A 20,075-nucleotide genomic window follows, 5' to 3' on the forward strand; every position below is an offset into this window, starting at 1 on the left:
TATATATATATATATATATATATATATATTACAAATATAAACATAAAAAGAATAAAAATCAAAATATATAAGTATTTATATGAATATTATGAAACATATACTAAAATTTGACGATGAAGAATTTGCTTTGTTCATGTATTTAGGGAGAACTAGAGAAAGTTAGAGATAAAAAATTCATAGAAAAAATAAAAATCAATATAAACAAGCAATAATGAAGTAAAAATAATATTATTTCGAATTTGTAGAGGAAGATTGTAAAGTGTAGGAGAGAGAGAAAAATTGATAGAGGTTAGGTATGAGGAAAATATAGGATAATGAAGAAAAAAATAATTTTATTAAATTTAGATAGGTTTATAAAGTTTAAATAGGGAGAAAAAATAAAGTTTAAATAGAGATAGAAAATATTCAAAGTTGTTAGAAAGAAAATTTTGAAATCTTGGGGTTGATGGTTGGATTTCAACTATTTATATTTGAAAAGGAAAAGTCTACAAAAGTCCTAAAATTAAAAAGTCTACAAAAGTTCATAACTTTTTGAATACCACATGACTTTTAAAGACTAAGTTTTAATCGAATACCACACGACTTTTAAAGACTCTTTAAAAATCTTGATTGAATACCGCTCGACTTTTAAAGACTCTGTAAAAGTTTGAATTGAATACTTCCAAACTTTTGTTTTTTTTTTTTTTTAGAAGAATACCTCCAAACTTTTAAAGTTCACTCCCCTAAGGTTGCTCCGCGGTTATTCTTGACTTCATAGAGACGAATCAATCATACTTTTATTGCCCACGTAGCACTGTAGGCGTTTATTTTATCCAATAAAACAAAAGTAGGAGTCATTATATTATATGTAGATTATTTTATATGGAGAATATGTATCTGAACCAGTGAGATACAATGAAATATATGAAATTGATAGTGGTAATATGTTTCTTGAAATGCTTGATTTATATAGTGGTAGTGGTAGCATAATTGAAGTTAGGAAATAGGAAAGTTGATGAAATAATTATTATAATATTATATTTAGTAAATTGAAAATTTTTGTGTAATTGAAGAATTGAAGTTAGGTTGTAAAATGATTTAGTAGTAGAAAACCAATCCCATCAATTAAGGAAGAAAATGGACATATTGAATGTGCAAAATCTACAACTCATCTCCTGTGATCTACTGATCGTTTCATACTGAAACAAAAATTTCGTTTTCCCTCCCCATAACTCACTGCAATGTAAATTCAAAAAAGTAGTTCAAACATAAAACTATGGTCATCCATAACAAGTTTCTAAAATACATGACAGATATATAACATAATTCCATTAAAAAAAATATATACTAATATGGAGTATGACAAAAACAACGCTTTGTATCCATAGTTTCATAAAACTTTCAATTTTCAAATAACAAATACGGAGAAATAAAATTAATTATTATAATATTATATTTGGTAAATTGGCAATTTTTGTATAATTGAAGAATTGAAGTTAGGTTGTAAAATGATTTAGTAGAATTGATATGATGAAGTTGATTTAGCAGAATTGAAGTTAGGAAATTTGATGAAATTAATTATTATAATATTATATTTGGTAAATTGGCAATGATTTAGCATATTATATTTGGTAAATTGGCAATGATTTTTGTATAATTGATTTAGCATTTTTGTAATTATGTATATAAAGTATATGTAAAATAAATTAGCAGAATTGAAAGAATTGAACAGAGTATATGTAAAATAAATTAACAGAATTGAACTAATTTGAATTTTTTGGGGGGGGGGGGGGGGGGGGGGGAGATTTTGCCCATCATTTTGCTTTAATATATATAGAGATTAATCGACCACTTATTAACACTCTGTATTATAGGCACATTAGAATTAATTCTCTCTCCCCTTAGGAATATTACCATTCCTATACTAAGACTCATCATCATATATGAACCCCATGAAACCACTACTAAGAGCATCCTCATCAATTTGGTTTGCTCAATTTTTTAGAAGCCAAATAAGAGAGAGAGAGGATGGAAATAGAAAATGTGAGGGAAATGAAAAAAAGAAGGGGTAAATAGCTTTGTCAGGCCAAAACAAAAAGTGAAACTAGTTATTTCTAGTGTGGATGCTCTAAACCATGAGAAAGTAAATCGAATCACATCAATATAGTTTCGAAACTTAACACTAAACTAAACAGGATTATTAACTTAGTTATATAATAAGTTATGGTTAAGTTATAAATGACTTATATAGCCGTTGGTCTTTGAGTGGTGTGTAATAGCTCGCAAATCAAAGAGAGAGGTAAACTACCGCAAATTATGTTGTGGAAACGTGTTCACCATGCGCATGGTGAACACATGGGTATATCCATAATTTCTATGATGTAGATCCAATTCTGTGCTGTAGAAATTATGAATCTACAGTACGGTATAGAAATTATGAATCTACAGTATAGAAATTATGGAGATCCATATATAATTTCTACGCTGTAGATGCATAATAATTGTGGATCTACAGCTTAGAAATTATGGATCTATCTCGTGTTCACCATGCGCATGGTGAACACGGTTCCACAGCATAACTATTGGTAAACTACACTATGAAGATTTTGTGTGGTGGCCGGTGGGCTCAATTGGTATCATCAAAATCTAAGTACACTTGTCCCTAACAGAATACAATTTTTGTACTTAAAGATAATGAGTTTGATTCTTCTCAACACCTTTTTAGTTGAGCTTGTAGGTAATGATTTCAGTTCATGCCAACATCCCTTCAATTGAGCCTATAGAATCAGGACTATCTCTCGTGTTACTTTCCCGAGACCATAAGTCTAAGTCAGACTTAAAAGACAACCCTTATAAATGAGGCAAGAAGATTGTTGTCTAGATCTTAATGCTGGGCAATCATCCTAGACAAAAGGAGTCCTAAGAATGATATTCACAGAAATCAAGGAGCATTAAATGATTGGTACTTCATGTCAACGAAAAAGGACAAAAAACCATGTTGCTTTTTGACACCAACGGCTACACAATACAGACGCAATAAATGTTTAATGTCCAGCGGGTTTTACACACTGGTTAATAGGTTTGAATTTCCATCTCCCTCCAACGGGTGGATTTTCTTCACCTATAAATACCTCCCTTCTGAACTGAAGAAAGGGCTGGTTGTTCAACTGATTTTATCTTAGAAAAAGCTCTTCAAACAAGTTCATCCTAAAGCTTTTCAAAAACCAATGTGTGTGTGGTTGTGAAGTTTTCAAAGAAGCTCATCCAGATTTTATTCTTCACAATCCTCAAGAAGTCTTGCATCTTTATAAGAAGATTCATCCGATCATCAAGTCAAGAATTCAAACTGTTGGAGAAACACATCAATTCCATCCAACACTCAACTCTGAAGAAGAAGTTGATAGAGACGGAGTAAACTCTAATAAGGAGTTGAAAAACCTTCCAAGTAGTTGTCTGACTTAGTGAACAAGGAAGCTAGCTTGAGTGTTTGTACTAAGAGTGATAGTGCAAACCCTTTTACAAGTTGTGAAAGAAGAGTGGAGTAGGCTTTGTTAATAGCCGAACCACTATAAAAATTTCTCTCTCTATCTCTCTTTACTTTCGTATAACTATCTATCTAGCATTGCATGCATATTGACCATACCTTAAACTTTCATAACAAAATCGTGTAAAGTTCATCTTAAAACAAATATATAATTTTCGCTGTGCATAACCCCAAAAGAGTTAATCTGAAAAATCGATTAGAGTCTATTCACTCTGCACTCTAGACTCTCTTTTAACCCTACCAGAACCAACATATTCCACCCTTTTGACAATCCCCTTCAAAAATACTTTCACTATTTTAAATGAATGACAAGAATTAAACTCATTAATATAGACCAAGACTATGTGGTCTAATGGTACTCGGGTTGGACTTCTATTTGGAAGGTTGTGAGTTTGAGCTTCAGTGGACGCGTTATTGGCTTTTTGTGTTTTAGTAGGTTGAGAAAGTATATGAACAGATACTACATTGTAATAGAGCTAGTAGCATTCAAAAAAAAAAAAAAAACTCATTAATATAGATTATTATATTGTATGTTTTAGTGAAAATGGAATTGAATATAGGCCAGGCGTCACATGCATTCATTATCTCATTGATGTGTTCCAACATCAAAGCGTACATGATGATAAGAGCCCGCGATTTTGTATATTTGTTTGTTATGCTATTAATCGATATACTTTGGGATTGATTTAACTTGTCTAGTTATACAATTTAGATGGTTAGTTCATGTGACTTTATCAATTTTTTTTTTTTTTTTTTTTTTTTTTTTAGGGTTAAATGCAGCGATATATTAATGAAGAAGTAAAGCAATAAAGTCAAGAGGAACAGAATCTCAGTACAAAGAGCTAGTTTGAGTAAAGGCTGCTCAAGCAAGAGTATGAACATGGAAACTTTAAATTCTAGAAATCAAACTAATAGAGCAAAAAGTAAGCAAGGACATAGTTGCCCTGCAGTGATCGACCATCGTTCTAACATAGGATAGAATAGGAGTACGAGCATTCAATAAACAGCTGCGAAGTTCCGAGCAGTCGGTGAACAAATCCACTGATGTAACATTCCTGTTCCTGAGCCATGACATGACCTCCTTAGTCCTTACAAGCTAGAGACTTGGTCATAATTAGCTAAGGATGGTTAGTTCATGTGACTTTATCAACTTAATTAAATGCGATGAACAAAATACGTGTGGATGTTTAATTTGAAACTCAATAGATATTATGAACGGGAATTCGAATTTGGTATTATTGAAAGAATACACATTGTCCAAATCTTATATGGTCCCTCAGGGTGGCCATTACGCCTGTCATCAATAAATGTGATGCTTTTCTATATGGTAACATTTTTGAGAGGTAAAATGCTGACTTTGGCCCGTCACGCCTCCGTCCAACAATCTCTCCTTAATTACTTAAATCACTTTTAAATTATATTTAAATTTAATTAGATTAAATATAAACAATGACTAATTATTTAATTATGTGAATTGAACGTGGATGCTGGACTAAAATCCGAATAATCTGATTTGGTTACCAAATAAAATATTGGCTGGCTTGTGGGGATATGATGTGTTATTGTAATTTTATTAATATTATAATTAATAAAACCCTCGTGCTGCATCGAGAATTAAATATATATATATATATATATATATATATATATATATATATATATATATATATAAATTGAAATCTCACAATACACAAAAGAGCACATGCAGGCACGCTAGACAGGCCAGGTGAACAACAACCGATACAATAAGTTTTAATTAATTAGTTATTTATTTTTATATAATGTTGTATTTGAGTATGTAACACTTCTATCATGGATAAATATCTTTTTATAAAGTGGCAGAAAAATATAGCAGCTTTGGAGGGTCATATACTCATATCAATGGTTCCGGACATGGTGAAAAAAGAGTTCTTTGCTGTATATGAAGTTAGCACAAATTTCTATAACTACATTTTAAATTCAGTGCTTAATACAAAAATAATATAAGATAATTTAAAATAAAATTTAAAAGTGTTTCTGATTCATTAAATTTATTCAGATGAACGACTGTGATGAGTATCTACTTCTCTTCCGGGCGCATATACTCATTCAATCCATGTTTCATATATATTCACACACACACACACACACACACACACACACACACACACACACACACACACACACACACACACACACACACACACACACACACACACACACACACACACACACACATATATATATATATATATATATATATATATATATATATATATATATATATATATAGGGAAGTGATCAGGTGCATTTGTTGCTTCCCGTGCTGATGTGCAGTGAATTAATGTGCGTGAGGTTTATACTTAATGTGCGTGAGATTTGTATTCAATGTCGTGCCTGAGATTTGTACTTAATGTGCGTCATGTTAATATGCGTGAGTTTTATACTTAATGTGCCTGAGTATTGTGTTTAATGTGCGTGAGATGTGTGCTTAATGTGCGTGCGTATTTCAGAATTACGAGCTCAGAAGGAAGCAGAACAGAAACTCAAGCACATTAACGCCCAAGCTTCTTGTTACTTCTTCCTTCATTTTGGCCATGGATTTTGGATTATCAGCTACATTTAGTGTAGTTGAATGTTTATATAAATGACGCACGCACAGTAAAATTTGCACAGCAGCTAAGTGTGGATTTCTGTTGTATTATTCCCATAATTCTTAACCACCATAGCTCGCCTCCGCATCATCATCATCAGGGAGGGGGCGAATGGCTACTGGGGATGGGGAAGAAGCTCACATCAATATTTTCTGCTGCATTATATTTTACACATTCACGCACATTAAGTACAAATCTCAGGCACATTAAGCACAACACTCACGCATATTGAGTACAAATCTCACGCACATTAATCCACTGCACATCCACACGGGAACCTTTCACTATATATATATATATATATATATATATATATATATATATATATATATATATATATATATATATATATATATATATATATATATATATATATATATATATATATATATATAGGCTTAGGTTCTATTGCGGTGAAGGCCACAGGTGAAATGTACGGTGGAATCTCAGCCATAGATCAACTCCTCCTTTAAAAAAAATTCGCCACATACGATCTATAACAATGTGCAGGAATGCACAACAATGTGCTCTAGAAGGCATAACAATATGCGTTGGAAGACAACAATATGCACGGTAAGGCACAAAAATATGCAAAAATTATTAAAAAGATTAAGGCCCTGTTTGGTAAATGGTTGTTAGCTGTTAGCTGATTGTGTTAATTAGAGGGTATAACTAGTTAATAACATTAGCTGTTGTAGAAAAGTGTTTGGTAAATTAACTGTTAGCTGATAGCTGTTTGGTATAATTTCTTTTCTAAAAAAGCTAATTAAAAAAGTTGCTTGGAGTAGCTTTTTGAGTTTTAGCATTTTAGAGTTGCAAAAAGCTAATTAACCAAACACTTATAGTGATATTTTAACTAAACCAAACAATTAATAGTGATAAAAAAATAAAAAAATAAAAAGTAAAAATTGGCGTATAGGTTAATTTTTTTACCAAACAGGGCCTAAATTTAATACATGATCTTCAATACACGTCGGGCGCGTGCGCCATCAGTGCACTCCACGCACGTGTTGGTACGGTCCTGATCCATTCCCCTTTCTCTCTCTTGGCAAGCCCCAAAAAAAAAAATCCTCTCTTGCAGGAAGACCCAAGGCAAATTATGTTGTGGAAACGTGACCACCCCTTGCAAGGTGGGCACAATTCCACAACGACATCGCCATTCTAATTAACAATAATAATGTGTTTTTCACTTGCCATTAACGGCGTTTCTCTCTTCACAAACGCACAGTTTAGAAATTATTAATCTACAGTATTAGGTTTGTGAACATGTGATAAAGCTATATGTTCATAACTTTATAAATATATGTTCATAATTATAGAGTTTTATGTTCATAATTTTCGATGTTCATATATTTAATTGTTGAACTTTGTATTCACAAATCACAGAACTATATGTTCATAATTTGATAACTATACAATTTACAAATTATGAATCTACAATACAGATATTATGAATTTGCAGTATAGAAATTATGAATCTACTGTATAGAAATTATTAATCTACTGTATTTAAATTATGAATCAACGATTTAGAAATTATGAATCTACAATATAGATTTTATGAATCTACAGTTTAGAAATTATAGAGGATAACGGTGCCCTGTTACTCAACCACATGAAAACGGTGTCGTTTGGAATTGAGATAGGCACAATTCCCCGGCATAACGCTCCAAGACCCAAGACCTTCTCTCTCATCCCTCCCTCTCTTCCAAATAAGCACTTTTTTTTTTTTTTTTTTTAAAGAACCGTGAAATAACCACTAATGTGAATAACCTAAACAAAGATATGAGGCATTTGGAAGTTCTGGAGTTTTTCTATATTTAATTTTTATTAACATCTTATCGTTGTCATATTAAATGTAGCAAATTTTTATATATTGTTTACTTATATACATTGTTTACTTATACAATTTTGGGGTATTCAATTTTAGGGTTAAGTTATTTTCCTTATTTTGATCATAGATTTATATGTATCATTTCATTTTTAGTCATTTTTATTTTTAAAACATATGTGTTGGTCCTAACATAGTAACATTATTGTGGCATGCATGACACCTTTTATTTATTATTTATTTTATCATTCGTCAACAAATATGTTTAAATGATATTAAAATTGACATTATAAATAAAATATGAGGTATAACTATAGTACTCAATCGATCAATTTAAAATAATTTTATACGTTTTACTTTACTTAGAGGATGTAGTAAAACTTCAAACGAAATTTATATAAAACACACCTGTATTTATGAATGGGACAACACAATATTTAATTTAGAATCTTGCACTGTAACTTCTTTAAGTTCCACTTTTCGTGGTTCAACGCTCCCACTTATGTTATCATTCTCAATGAACTTGGCATTTCCAGTCTCAACAATTCTAGTAGTATGGCTAGGACAATAGAATCTATACCCTTTAGATTTATCTGGATAACCAATGAAAAACCCACTAGTTGTTCTTGAGTCCAGTTTCTTTTCATGTGGATTATAAATGTGTATCTCCGCTGGGCATCCCCAAACATGAAGGTGCCTTAAACTAGGTTTCCTTCCTGTCCACAGTTCAAATGGTGTTTTTGAAACTGCCTTACTAGGAACCCTATTTAATAAATAGGCAGCGGTTTTTAAAGCATATGTCCACAATGATAAGGGTAAAGAAGAATAACTCATCATACTCCTAACCATTTCCATCAATGTACGATTACGCCTTTCTGCAACGCCATTTTGTTGTGGCGTACCGGGCATTGTGTATTGAGCACAAATGCCACGTTTTTCAAGAAACTTAGCAAATGGACCTGGGCATTGTCCATTTTTAGTATACCTTCCATAATATTCACCACCCCTATCGGATCTTATAATTTTCACCTTTTTGTCCAATTGTCTTTCAACCTCATCCACAAATACCTCTAAGGCATTTATTGATTGAGACTTTTCATGCAACAAATAGACATAACCATAACGTGAAAAATCATCAATAAATGTGATGAAATATTTTTATTTTCCGAAGGTTGGGACATCAAAAGGTCCACATATATCAGTGTGTATAATTTCAAGGAGCTGTGTGCTTCTTGTGGCTGCATTCTTATTTGTGTGGTTTGAATGTTTTCCTTTAATACAGTCCACACAAATACCTAGATCAGTAAAATCTAATTCGGGAAGGATTTCATTCTTTACAAGTCTTTGAATCCTTTCCTTAGATATGTGACCCAAACGTTTATGCCACAAGTAAGCTGATCTTTCATCCACTGAACTTCGTTTAGTTCCAATACAATGATGCAGGGTTAATAGAGTTTCAGCAAAAAGATTGTCAAGCTTTAGTTTGTACAAGCCATCGGAAAGAATACCAGAACCAATAAAATGATTTTGTTTGAATAAACTAAAACATCCATTTCCAAATTTAAAGGAAAAACCATAATAATCCAGTTTTGACAAAGAAATTAAATTCCTAGAAACTGAAGGAACATAAAGAGTTTCAAACAAATCCAAATGATTTCCAGTATCTAAAATTAAACGGTAAGTTCCAATGGCTTATACTGGAGCTTTGACACGATTCCCTGATTGTAGCAAACATAAGATGTGAGCTCGGGTGTGTAATGTCGTCCTCAGGGGATTGGGGGTTATGACACGCAATATGCAATTACAAGAAACTAGGCACTAGTATAAAGAAATCAACAAGAAGCTAAGCAAATCATAACGAGATTAAAGCTACGATAACTAAACAAAGTAACACAAACACATATTAACAAGATGTAAACACGAAATAAAGAAATAGGACTCAAGCTAGGGAGCATTATCTTCTAGATACATAGCACAACCTACGGATTGGGGAAAACAAGTAACCAAGGAATCAAGCGGGAATGCACGTAGGTATCCTAGTCTATGAACCATTCTCGTGATTAATAAACAAGGATTAGGACAAGGAAATGCCCCACTTTCGTGGTGAATCAATTCCAAGTCTATCAAGCACACAAAGCATCTAAAGCCCCCAATTTCCCCTATTTTCGTAGGAAGAAATCGGGTCTATGCAAGGGGTGGCTTGGATTCATCACCCAACTCTCATTGAGGCAAGGAATCCTCCAAAAACAAGCTAATGAATGTGTACATCAAACATTAACAAGATATAAATACAAAACCTTCACAAACACATGAACCCTAGGTTGGAGTTCTTCTCCTTTTTTGCAATAATCACAAATCAAGCATCAAGATAAATAATACAACCCTAACTCAAGTCCATAAACTAACTACTCATGATTCAATAGCATAAAGAACACAAAAACATAAATATAAAGCATAAACATTGCAAAATAAAGAGATAAAAGAGAGAAGAAAACTTCACTAAGAAATGGATGGTAAATCTTGGAATCCAAGTGTTGAATCCTTGATTACAAGCTTGAAATATGTTAAGAAACTTAAATCTAAACCTAATCTAACACTACAATATGAAAGGAAGTGAAAGAGAGAAGCTAGGGCTCAACCATGGGTCAAAACCGAGTTGAAATGATACAAAAACGCGCCTAAATAGAGCAGAGCAGATTGGGACGCCCTCAGGGATGGGCGTACGCCAGAGGGTACGATTTTTGGTGCATTTCCAGTGAAAAATGGATCAGGGAGAAGAGATGCGTACTGGCATGCGTATGGGCGTACGAGGCTGCTGAAAACAGAATTCTGTGCACTTGTCTTGACTTCTAGGATATTTTTCTCATCTAAAACTATTTTATTGGCACTTATGGTCTTCAACAAAGTTGTATCTCGTTAAGTTAGGTTTCCAATGGTTCAAGAATCACTTCATTTGGACATTCCTAGGCTGAGATATGGTCCAAAAACCAAATAGTGGTCAGTTTTGAATTGAAAGTTTGGAACTTCAACTTCAAGGATAATTTCGACTACCGTGGCTTCCTTTTTAGGCTTTGATGTCTGAATATGAGTTGTAGCTCTTTGAATCTTCTATCCAATGGGACAAGAATCACATAAATTGGATATTTCTAGACCGAGATATGTCCCGAAAACAGAACAGTGGCCAATCCATGCGAAAATTTCAGCTTGTTGACACTTGTTCCACTTTTGCCTTGGTTTAATTTGTCCATATGATCAACACCATTGAAAACATCACTCTTTGGCTCCTTTGGAAGTGTTGCATCCATCTCCTTAGCTTCACCTTGGCTCCCCTTGACTCCAAATGCATCCAACATGATCTAAAATCCTTCATTTTTACTCAAAGATAATGAATTGTGCATAATGGATCAAATGAGCAAAATAAAGATCATTTTGAACAACATTGTGACACTTCATAAACAAAACAAGGTTAAATATGGGGTATAAATATGAACAATTATGCACTTATCATTCCCCATGAACACAAATTTTTCATTTGGCTTTATGGTTTGGTTCATAAGGAATCCTTGCATAGTATTCGAAACATGAGTAGTGGAACCAGAATCTATCCACCAAGTATTATAAGGAACTTCAGTTAAATTTGATTCGAAACATACTGATATATAATGTATACCTTTCTTTTCGAACCATGCCTTACGCTTAAGGCAATCTTTCTGAAAATGCCCAGATTTCTTACAGAAATGACACTTGTCATTCTTATGTTCCTTTTTGTGGATTTGAGAAGAGGACTCATTAGTCTTCATTGGTCCTTTCTTACCCTTTTGATTCTTCTTTCCAAACTTCTTACCAGCCCTTGACTGACCCATGAGATTAATTGAGTGGATTCCTTGTCTCTTAAGCCTTGTTTCCTCTCGAGTTAGCATTTCATGCAATTCGAACACATTCCACTTATCTTTAATGGAATTGTAATTCACTTGGAATGTCTCATACTCAAGAGGCAAAGAGTTCAAAATAAATTGTACAAGGAAAGTGTCATTCACGTCCATTCCCATGGACTTTAATTTTGCCGCTAAGCTCAACATCTCAGTGACATGATCATGCATGGAACACGAACCATCAAATTTCATGTTGGTTAGTTTACTCATAAGAGTGCCTGCTTGGGCCTTATCAGCACATTCAGAATGTGAATTTTCCTCCACATGTTTTAACATATCCTTAGCACTGTCAAATTTGGGAATTGTGGACTTAATGTTGTTTCCAAGTGTCATTCGCATAAGCATTAAGCTGAGTTTATTCGATTTTTCCCATGCTTGATGGAAAGCTACATCATCATCACTGCTATTATCATCAATAGCAGCGGGCTTGTCATTCAAGAGTGCTAGATCAAGATCCAAGACACCGAGGTGAAATTGGATTTGTTCATGCCACTCAGCAAAATTCAGCCCATTATACTTAACAATAGACGCAGCTTGCGAATGAATTGAAACACAACTAGATGCTGCAATGCATATAAAATACTCAAACATTAATTATATTTCAATACATAAACAGACAAACAGATTTAATCAACATAATCATAAACAATTAAATACATTGAAGGTCTCCTTTGGGTGATCCAACAACATATAACTTTAAACATAATCCGATGCAAAAAAAAAAAAAAAAAAAAATTCATATAATTGGCCATTAAATAAATTATGACTGGACTTGTTTGCTATCTTTGGATATGCTGAACAACCCAATTAAAAATAAATAATTAACCACTATTATGTTTATAATTATGAAATAATTGATCACCTTTGGGCGACTCTTAAATATTTCAAAATTATTAAACTTCAATTTACCCAATACTATAGAAAATAAAATCATGTTATCTCATTATAAGCATCACATAATCATGGGTAATTGAATTTTATTTAAATTTGATATCTATTAAAACTTTATAATTTGACCACTTTGGTGACTAACAAATTAATCATAATTAGATACCAAGTTAAGTGGATATAATATCATAAAATATCCACATACATAATTATCACTAATATGCAAGCCAAATGATTTACTTCATTTACATGGGTGGAGATTGAACCCCTAACCTCAAATTTAAAGGACAAGGTTCTAAACCACCATACAAACTAATCATGTTGGTTACAAAGAATCAAAATTAATCTACATACACAATTAACACATAATTAATTAACAAATTAATCTGCAATAATATTGCGGAAGCCATAAACACATGCACCATGATTTCTCATCCTTTAAAAACCATGCTGCAAACATAATAATTATAAACATGTGCAGTATAAGATACTTCATTAAGGTGCCTTAAAATTCTCATATTGTTTAATCATTTATGCTCTAATCCATCTAATTAGAAAACATGATACTGTAAACAAATTAATTAATATTTATGAGGAAACATATACTGCACCATACGAAAAACTTAACATCATCAAATTACAATACGAAATTCATAATATATATAAGCATACAGAACAACGAATGACACCCTCTTTTCTTTAGAAAACCATGCGGCAAATGCATATGCAGTATGTAACTCTAATCCATCATGTGAAAGATATGGCAAGTACATACATGCTTACAACAAACATATACAAAAAAATGTTTTACCACATACGTAATCATCACTGTAATTATCATTGCATATTTCACCTGGGTAATAAAGTTGTTTCATCATAATATATGGAAAAATATATGTTCTACAACCTGGCTTTGATACCACATGTAAGTCATTCCTACTTAATACAAGATCTTCAGAACACATGTTTTTCACATACAGTAAAATAGCTTTCTGGGAACATACCTGGTTCCATTGTTTTTCGTGGTTGCTTGAGTTAGAAACTTGATTTCTCCCTCCAGACCTTTAACATTCACTTAATCTAATTCTCTGATGGAGAGAGTTTTAGTTTTAGAGAGGTTGGGGAGAGGACCAGAGTCTCAGAATGAAATATAAATAAATAATACGTTCCATCAACGTAAACCTGATGATATGCAGTTGAAACTGCAATCTTATCTTCTTAACTGGCCAATCACAAGATTATCTTCATTATTAAATTATAAATAAATATTTAATTATGAGCCACAATAAAACATAATGAACCATAGAATAATAATAACAATAATTATTCTAACATAAGTTATTTTCCTTATTTGGATTATAGATTTATATGTATCATTTCATTTTTAGTCATTTTTATTTTTAAAACATATGTGTTGGTCCTAACATAGTAACATTATTGTGGCATGCATGACACCTTTTATTTATTTATTTATTTTATCATTCGTCAACAAATATGTTTAAATGATATTAAAATTGACATTATAAATAAAATATGAGGTATAACTATAGTACTCAATTGATCAATTTAAAATAATTTTATAAGTTGTACTTTACTTAGAGGATGTAGTAAAACTTCAAACGAAATTTATATAAAACACACCTGTATTTATGAATGGGACAACACAATATTTAATTTGGAAATGCATGCATAATGGATAGAGTCTGTTGTACCTTTGGTTTGAATTTATAACATCACCCACTATATACTTTTCAATTCATCCTGAAATTGATTAATTTAAAATTGTTAAAACTTCACCTTTTGTAGTTCGTTCAATCTTATGTGATAATTTTACGGTAATTATACGTTAAAGAGTAAAAGAGAGAGAAATAGAATGGGAAGGAACACTACTGGAAAATGCAAGAACAACATTTTCATTAATAAATCGAAAAAGGAAAACCCACATACAACTAACACTTAAATATGAAAAAAAAAAAATAGGATAAAATAAATATTTATAACAAATTACATATAGTAAATCGTTGGTGCATCTTATAATTATGAGTATTTCATATTTAATTTTATTCAAATTAAATAAGCCTATCTATTGTGTTTTCAAAAAGAAAAAAAAAAAAAAAAGCCTATCTATTGGATCACGTACACAACCCTGCTCCCATATATATATATATATATATATATATATATATATATATATATATATATATATCAGCATCTTCTTCACCCATGTTAATTAATCCAAGCTTCAATCCCATCCCCACATTTGGTGCTCATCAATATAATCAAATTCTTTTGTAAGGTGGACACTAATTTTAATTATTTCGATTTAATAATATTATATCTTATTTATAAAAATTCAACGTAGTACTTTAAATAATATTGATGTGACTAAGAATTAACTTATTTATTAAGGCAATTAATAGGTATTTAAACTTTAAAAAGTCTTCAAATATTATGAATTATAGTAGCATGGAATCAATTAGTAGGACAACTATATTAGGCAATCTAATTAATAATTTGCTTTGTGAAATGTTGGAGAGAGAACTTAATTAAGAGTTTTTAAGCAACACTTAGAGACTCTAAGCCTTCATCACATCATCCAAATTAAGCATAATGTCAAGCACTGTTTATTCTTATACAAAAATCTGAACCCTGTTAATATAGTGAACGTATTAAAGCTAAGAGTGAAATAATTCAATCAGGGGACTTAGTGGTTGATATTTGGAGTGAACATCCAAACCAGTCAACACTAAGCTAAGATAGAGTGTTATTATATAATGCAAACATACATTAACGGAGTACATATAGTTCCAAAAGCATTTTAGCAAGGCACACTCCTTGCATTTGGATGAATTGGAAACGGAGCACTCTTTAGCATTCACTATATCTAGACCTTACACAAGACACAACATAGATTTTAAATAAGAACAATATAATTTAGAAAGTGTTAAAAGAGCGTTCTAAGACTAATTCACTTAAATATGTAATCGATAGTTAGGAATAACCATCAAGTGATTCACACGAGTCACCACAAGACCAAATTCTTCAGTCATGTCCAACTCTTCAAATGGCATACCATTTGGTAATTCCCAATCGAAACAGTGCAGCAGTTGTGCCACTACTAATCGAACCAAAGTTATTCCAAGCTGCACACCAGGACAAATTCTTCTACCTGACCCAAAAGGTATGAGTTCAAAATATCGCCCCCGATAATCAATATTGCTCCCTTCAAACCTCTCAGGAATGAATTTTTCAGGATCAGCCCACACATTTGGATCATGTTTAATCGCCCAAACATTTACAATGATTCGTGATTTTCTTGGTATGTGAAAACCCTCAATCATGCAATCCTCCCTTGCCTCATGATAAGCGAGTAATGGTGCCACAGGATGTAGTCTAAGGGATTCTTTTATTACCATTTCTAAATATTTCAAATCCTCCAAATCCGACTCCTCCACCATTCTGTCCAAACCTACCTTACTTTTCAATTCTTCTTGAACTTTCTTCATTATTTGTGGGTGTCTTAAAAGTTCTGACATTATCCACTCAATCACTATTGTTGAAGTATCCGAGGATGCTCCAAACAAATCCTACATATATGCAATTTTTAATATATATATAGTTATAGATGAAATAAGATTGTTTAATTGAAATGAAAATAAAAATAAATAACTAATTATATACCAACAAAGTAGCTTTGATGTGTTCACGATTGAATTGAAATTCAGCTTCTCCTGACATCATGATGGACAACATAGTATCTACAAAATCCTTTGTCTGATCACTGCTGCTTCCACTTTGTTCATGGTCATCAAGAATCCTCTCAAAGAACTTATCATAAATTTTGGCAACATCCTTCATTCGTCTTGTGAGTCCTTGAAGGTCAAGCTTACCAAGAAAAGGAAAATAATCCCCAAGATTTAGTTTACCAAATAGCTGCAAATCTTCTTTAATCACACCCCTGAATCCCCTCTCATCAAGGTCTTTCATCTCATACTTCTTCCCAAACACCATCCTGCAACTCATGTCAGAAATCAGTTCAGAAACTTTACAACTCAAATCAACAGCCACACGATCCGAAGCCGCTTGCTTGAGTGATTCAATGAGATAACACAATTCTTCTCTTCTCATGGCTTGAAATGAATTGATCTTGAGATTACTAAGCAACTCTAGCGTGCACAACTTTCGCATGTTGCGCCAATAAGGCCCGTATGGGCTATAGCTCAAAATCTTTTGACCATAAGAGATTTGCTTAGCTGCCTCGAGAGGTGGTCTGCTTGCAAAAACAAGGTCATGAGTCTTGAGGAAGAGCTCTGCAGCCTGAGGGGACGAAGCAACGATAATGTCAGCCAATCCGAACCGCAAATGCATGATAGGACCGTACTGTTTGGCTAGCTTGCTCAAATCGTGATGGAGATTTTTACCAAGCAAGTGAAGGTGTCCCAAAATGGGAAGCCCTCTTGGACTTGGTGGCAATTTCTTGCCTTTCATCTTCTTTACAAGGCCATGAATGAGATACACAACAGCCACAAGCACAGCAAGCGTTGTCCAAAGCCATGCCATATCTATCCTTTTTTGTTTAGATTTTCAATTTTATCAAGAGTGCTTAATTATATAGAGGGCTGCAAGTCTGCAACAACGCACCATGTACAAGGAAAACCTTTTAATAATGACTTGCATGTGGGATTTCTCTTTAGTCAAGAAGAAGAATCTCAACACATATAGAATTATATTGCAAGTCACCAATTTCATTGATCATTTTGCTTTATATATATGCCTACATTATAGTAACCACTCCATAATAACTACTTCATAATACAATAAAGCAATATTCAATAATGGGAAAAGTGTGATATGATAGTAGAGAGATAGGGATGTCATAATTGGGATTTTGAATAAGATGACCATTTTCTTTTTCATTTTTTTCGTTTTCATATTGAAAAAGTAATAACAATGAGAGGTCTAAAGCTTTTTATCATCCTGGCGTCGAGCTATTTTTCCGCAGGACCTCTCCTACAGTATCGTCACTCCAGTAGAGTTTAACCACAAAGTTCAGGATGGATTGGTGAGGTTTCTCTACGCCTAGGACACCAGAAGATCGAATCATGAATGAAGAAAGGCATGAGAGAAAAGCATATTAGATAGTGATTGTGAGGCCCCAATTCTTGTCTAGAGGGGACACCAAAGGCCTCTGCCATTCCATCCCTTGGTAGAGAGGGAGAGCAGAGGTTTTGGTATTTTATGTTGTCAAAGAGTTGAACAATGAAAATAGATGGCGAGTGCCTGATCGAATTGATCAGGTCATGTAGGAATAGGATAGTGGCCAAAAGTTAATATTTATAACACTCCTCATTAGTCATTATCTAAACATACTCATGCCTTATTAAAAACCTCGCTAGAAAAAGTATGTGAAAACATGTGTTATACGTTGACTCATTAAAAACCTTAGTCTAAAAAAACCCAGTGAGAAAAAAATTATGTACACCACTAAAAATTCAGGGGTGACATTGATAATTGATATATTTATGAGGGACATAAATTACAATTTTCCCAAAAATAATAAATAGATATGCAATGTCAGTTTTTGTGAAATTACATTTTATAATCACTCATTTTGAAACGTTCTTATATGACATATATGTTCACTATCACTTATTTTATAAATTTGTCATATCAATTTTTTTTTGAAAATAAACATGTATATGTTTAGTACCAACAATATATTTCAAAAGATTTATTAAAATTAACCATTCAAACTCAAAATATGAAAAGTAAAGAATTCAAAAGTTAAAAATAAAAATTCATATGATACTCAAAAAGTTATAAATAAAAAAACATATAATTTGTGTTAACATACATAATCATTTTATTGGTTGGTAACTTAGTAATAATTATATCAATTTTGATATCCATTTTATGTTATGAGAAAATTTGATTATCTGTAGTTAAACTTATAAAATTCACCTAATTTTAATATACACAAAGAGCTTTTATGCAAGATATCATACAAAAACGGAAGAGTCATACTCCAATCTGTAAGATAATATAGAGAAAGAGCCTCCCTAACAACAATAGGAGGGGCATAAGTTATTGATCCTATACAAAATTCACATTATAAAAGTGACGTAATAAACATCTAATTTCATCAATTAGCAACCCAGCGCAATACTTCTAGGGGCGCCCAAAGTTGCTGCCTCCCCCGACGTAACAATTTATTAAAATAAAAATTCAATTAGTTTGATTCAAAATTAATAAAATTAAATGAATTATTACTACTAACCACATTAGCCTATTATTTGTATATTAAGAGTCATCCTCTTATTATAATTTTTGTAGAAGATGCTTGTATCAAATATATAATATAATAAATATTATACATAATAAAATATATATTGATTAATTTGACCGATTAATTGAAATAATCAAAATATAAGTTTGGTTGATTAGGTAACAATTTTACCTAGAAGATACTTGTATCAAATACATAATATAATACGTATTAAATATTATACATTATAAAATATTGATTAATTTGACCAATTAATTGAAACAATAAAAATATTGGTTTAGTTGATTAGGCAACAATTTTATCCATGGTAATTCAATTTTAAATTAATCAAAGTATTGAGCATGTTTAGTCATTTGTTATTTATGTGCATTATTACCAAAAGATAAGTATTTAAAATATTAACTATAGTCAAATATTCCTTATGTTTATGTATTATTTCTTTAATAATTATTTAATAAATTTGAAAAGTAAATGCTAAAATCATAATGGCGCCTCTTTTGTTGGTTTTCAGAGAAAGTTAGCGCCTCTTTTTTTTGCTTCCAGATAAATTTAGAGCCTCTTCTACTAGATTTTTATCAGGATATGTTTTTCTATCTATCTATCTATATAAATAAATAAATAAATAAATAAATAAATATATATATATATATATATATATATATATATATATATAATTTAGAATTATACAAAAATCTTCATAGCAAAAACCACACACAGAAAAAAAAAAATTGATTTTTTTTTTTATTTTCAGTGAAAAATGTGGCTACCCTTTGATGGATGTGTAGGTTTTCTAACTTAATCCTTGTTAAAGATCCAATCTTTACCACCTCATTTCTGGTTTTAATATACTTGTGTAACTTTGGTTGTAACCTGGTTTTTATAAATTACTGTTTAAGCCATGTTTGATTTTAAGGTTTTGGAGAAGAGACATGTAGGAGGAGATATGCAAGCTTCAAATGCTTGCATGCATATTCTCATTTTT

At 31.9% G+C, this 20,075-nt stretch overlaps 1 protein-coding gene across 1 annotated transcript; it reads right to left on the reverse strand.

Moving 5' to 3' along the window:
• Positions 1 to 15,533: 15,533 nt before the first annotated feature.
• On the reverse strand, positions 15,534 to 17,385 carry LOC109156080 (cytochrome P450 CYP736A12-like). The gene is made up of 2 exons (XM_019303901.1): positions 16,489 to 17,385; positions 15,534 to 16,394 (listed from the first exon to the last, which is right to left on the reverse strand). The coding sequence occupies exons 1-2, from the start codon at positions 17,365 to 17,367 to the stop codon at positions 15,780 to 15,782; spliced, it is 1,494 nt and encodes a 497-aa protein (XP_019159446.1). The 5' UTR covers positions 17,368 to 17,385; the 3' UTR covers positions 15,534 to 15,779.
• Positions 17,386 to 20,075: the final 2,690 nt, after the last annotated feature.

The sequence above is a fragment of the Ipomoea nil genome, unplaced genomic scaffold, assembly GCF_001879475.1.
Source record: "Ipomoea nil cultivar Tokyo-kokei standard unplaced genomic scaffold, Asagao_1.1 scaffold2704, whole genome shotgun sequence".
Taxonomy (NCBI): Eukaryota; Viridiplantae; Streptophyta; class Magnoliopsida; order Solanales; family Convolvulaceae; genus Ipomoea; species Ipomoea nil.

Excerpts from the sequence above, each read along its gene's own strand:
- LOC109156080 (XM_019303901.1), bottom strand. The coding sequence starts at position 17,367 with ATGGCATGGCTTTGGACAACGCTTGCTGTGCTTGTGGCTGTTGTGTAT. Across the intron at positions 16,395-16,488 it reads ACATCAAAGCTACTTTGTTG|GATTTGTTTGGAGCATCCTC; the intron begins GTATATAATTAG and ends GCATATATGTAG.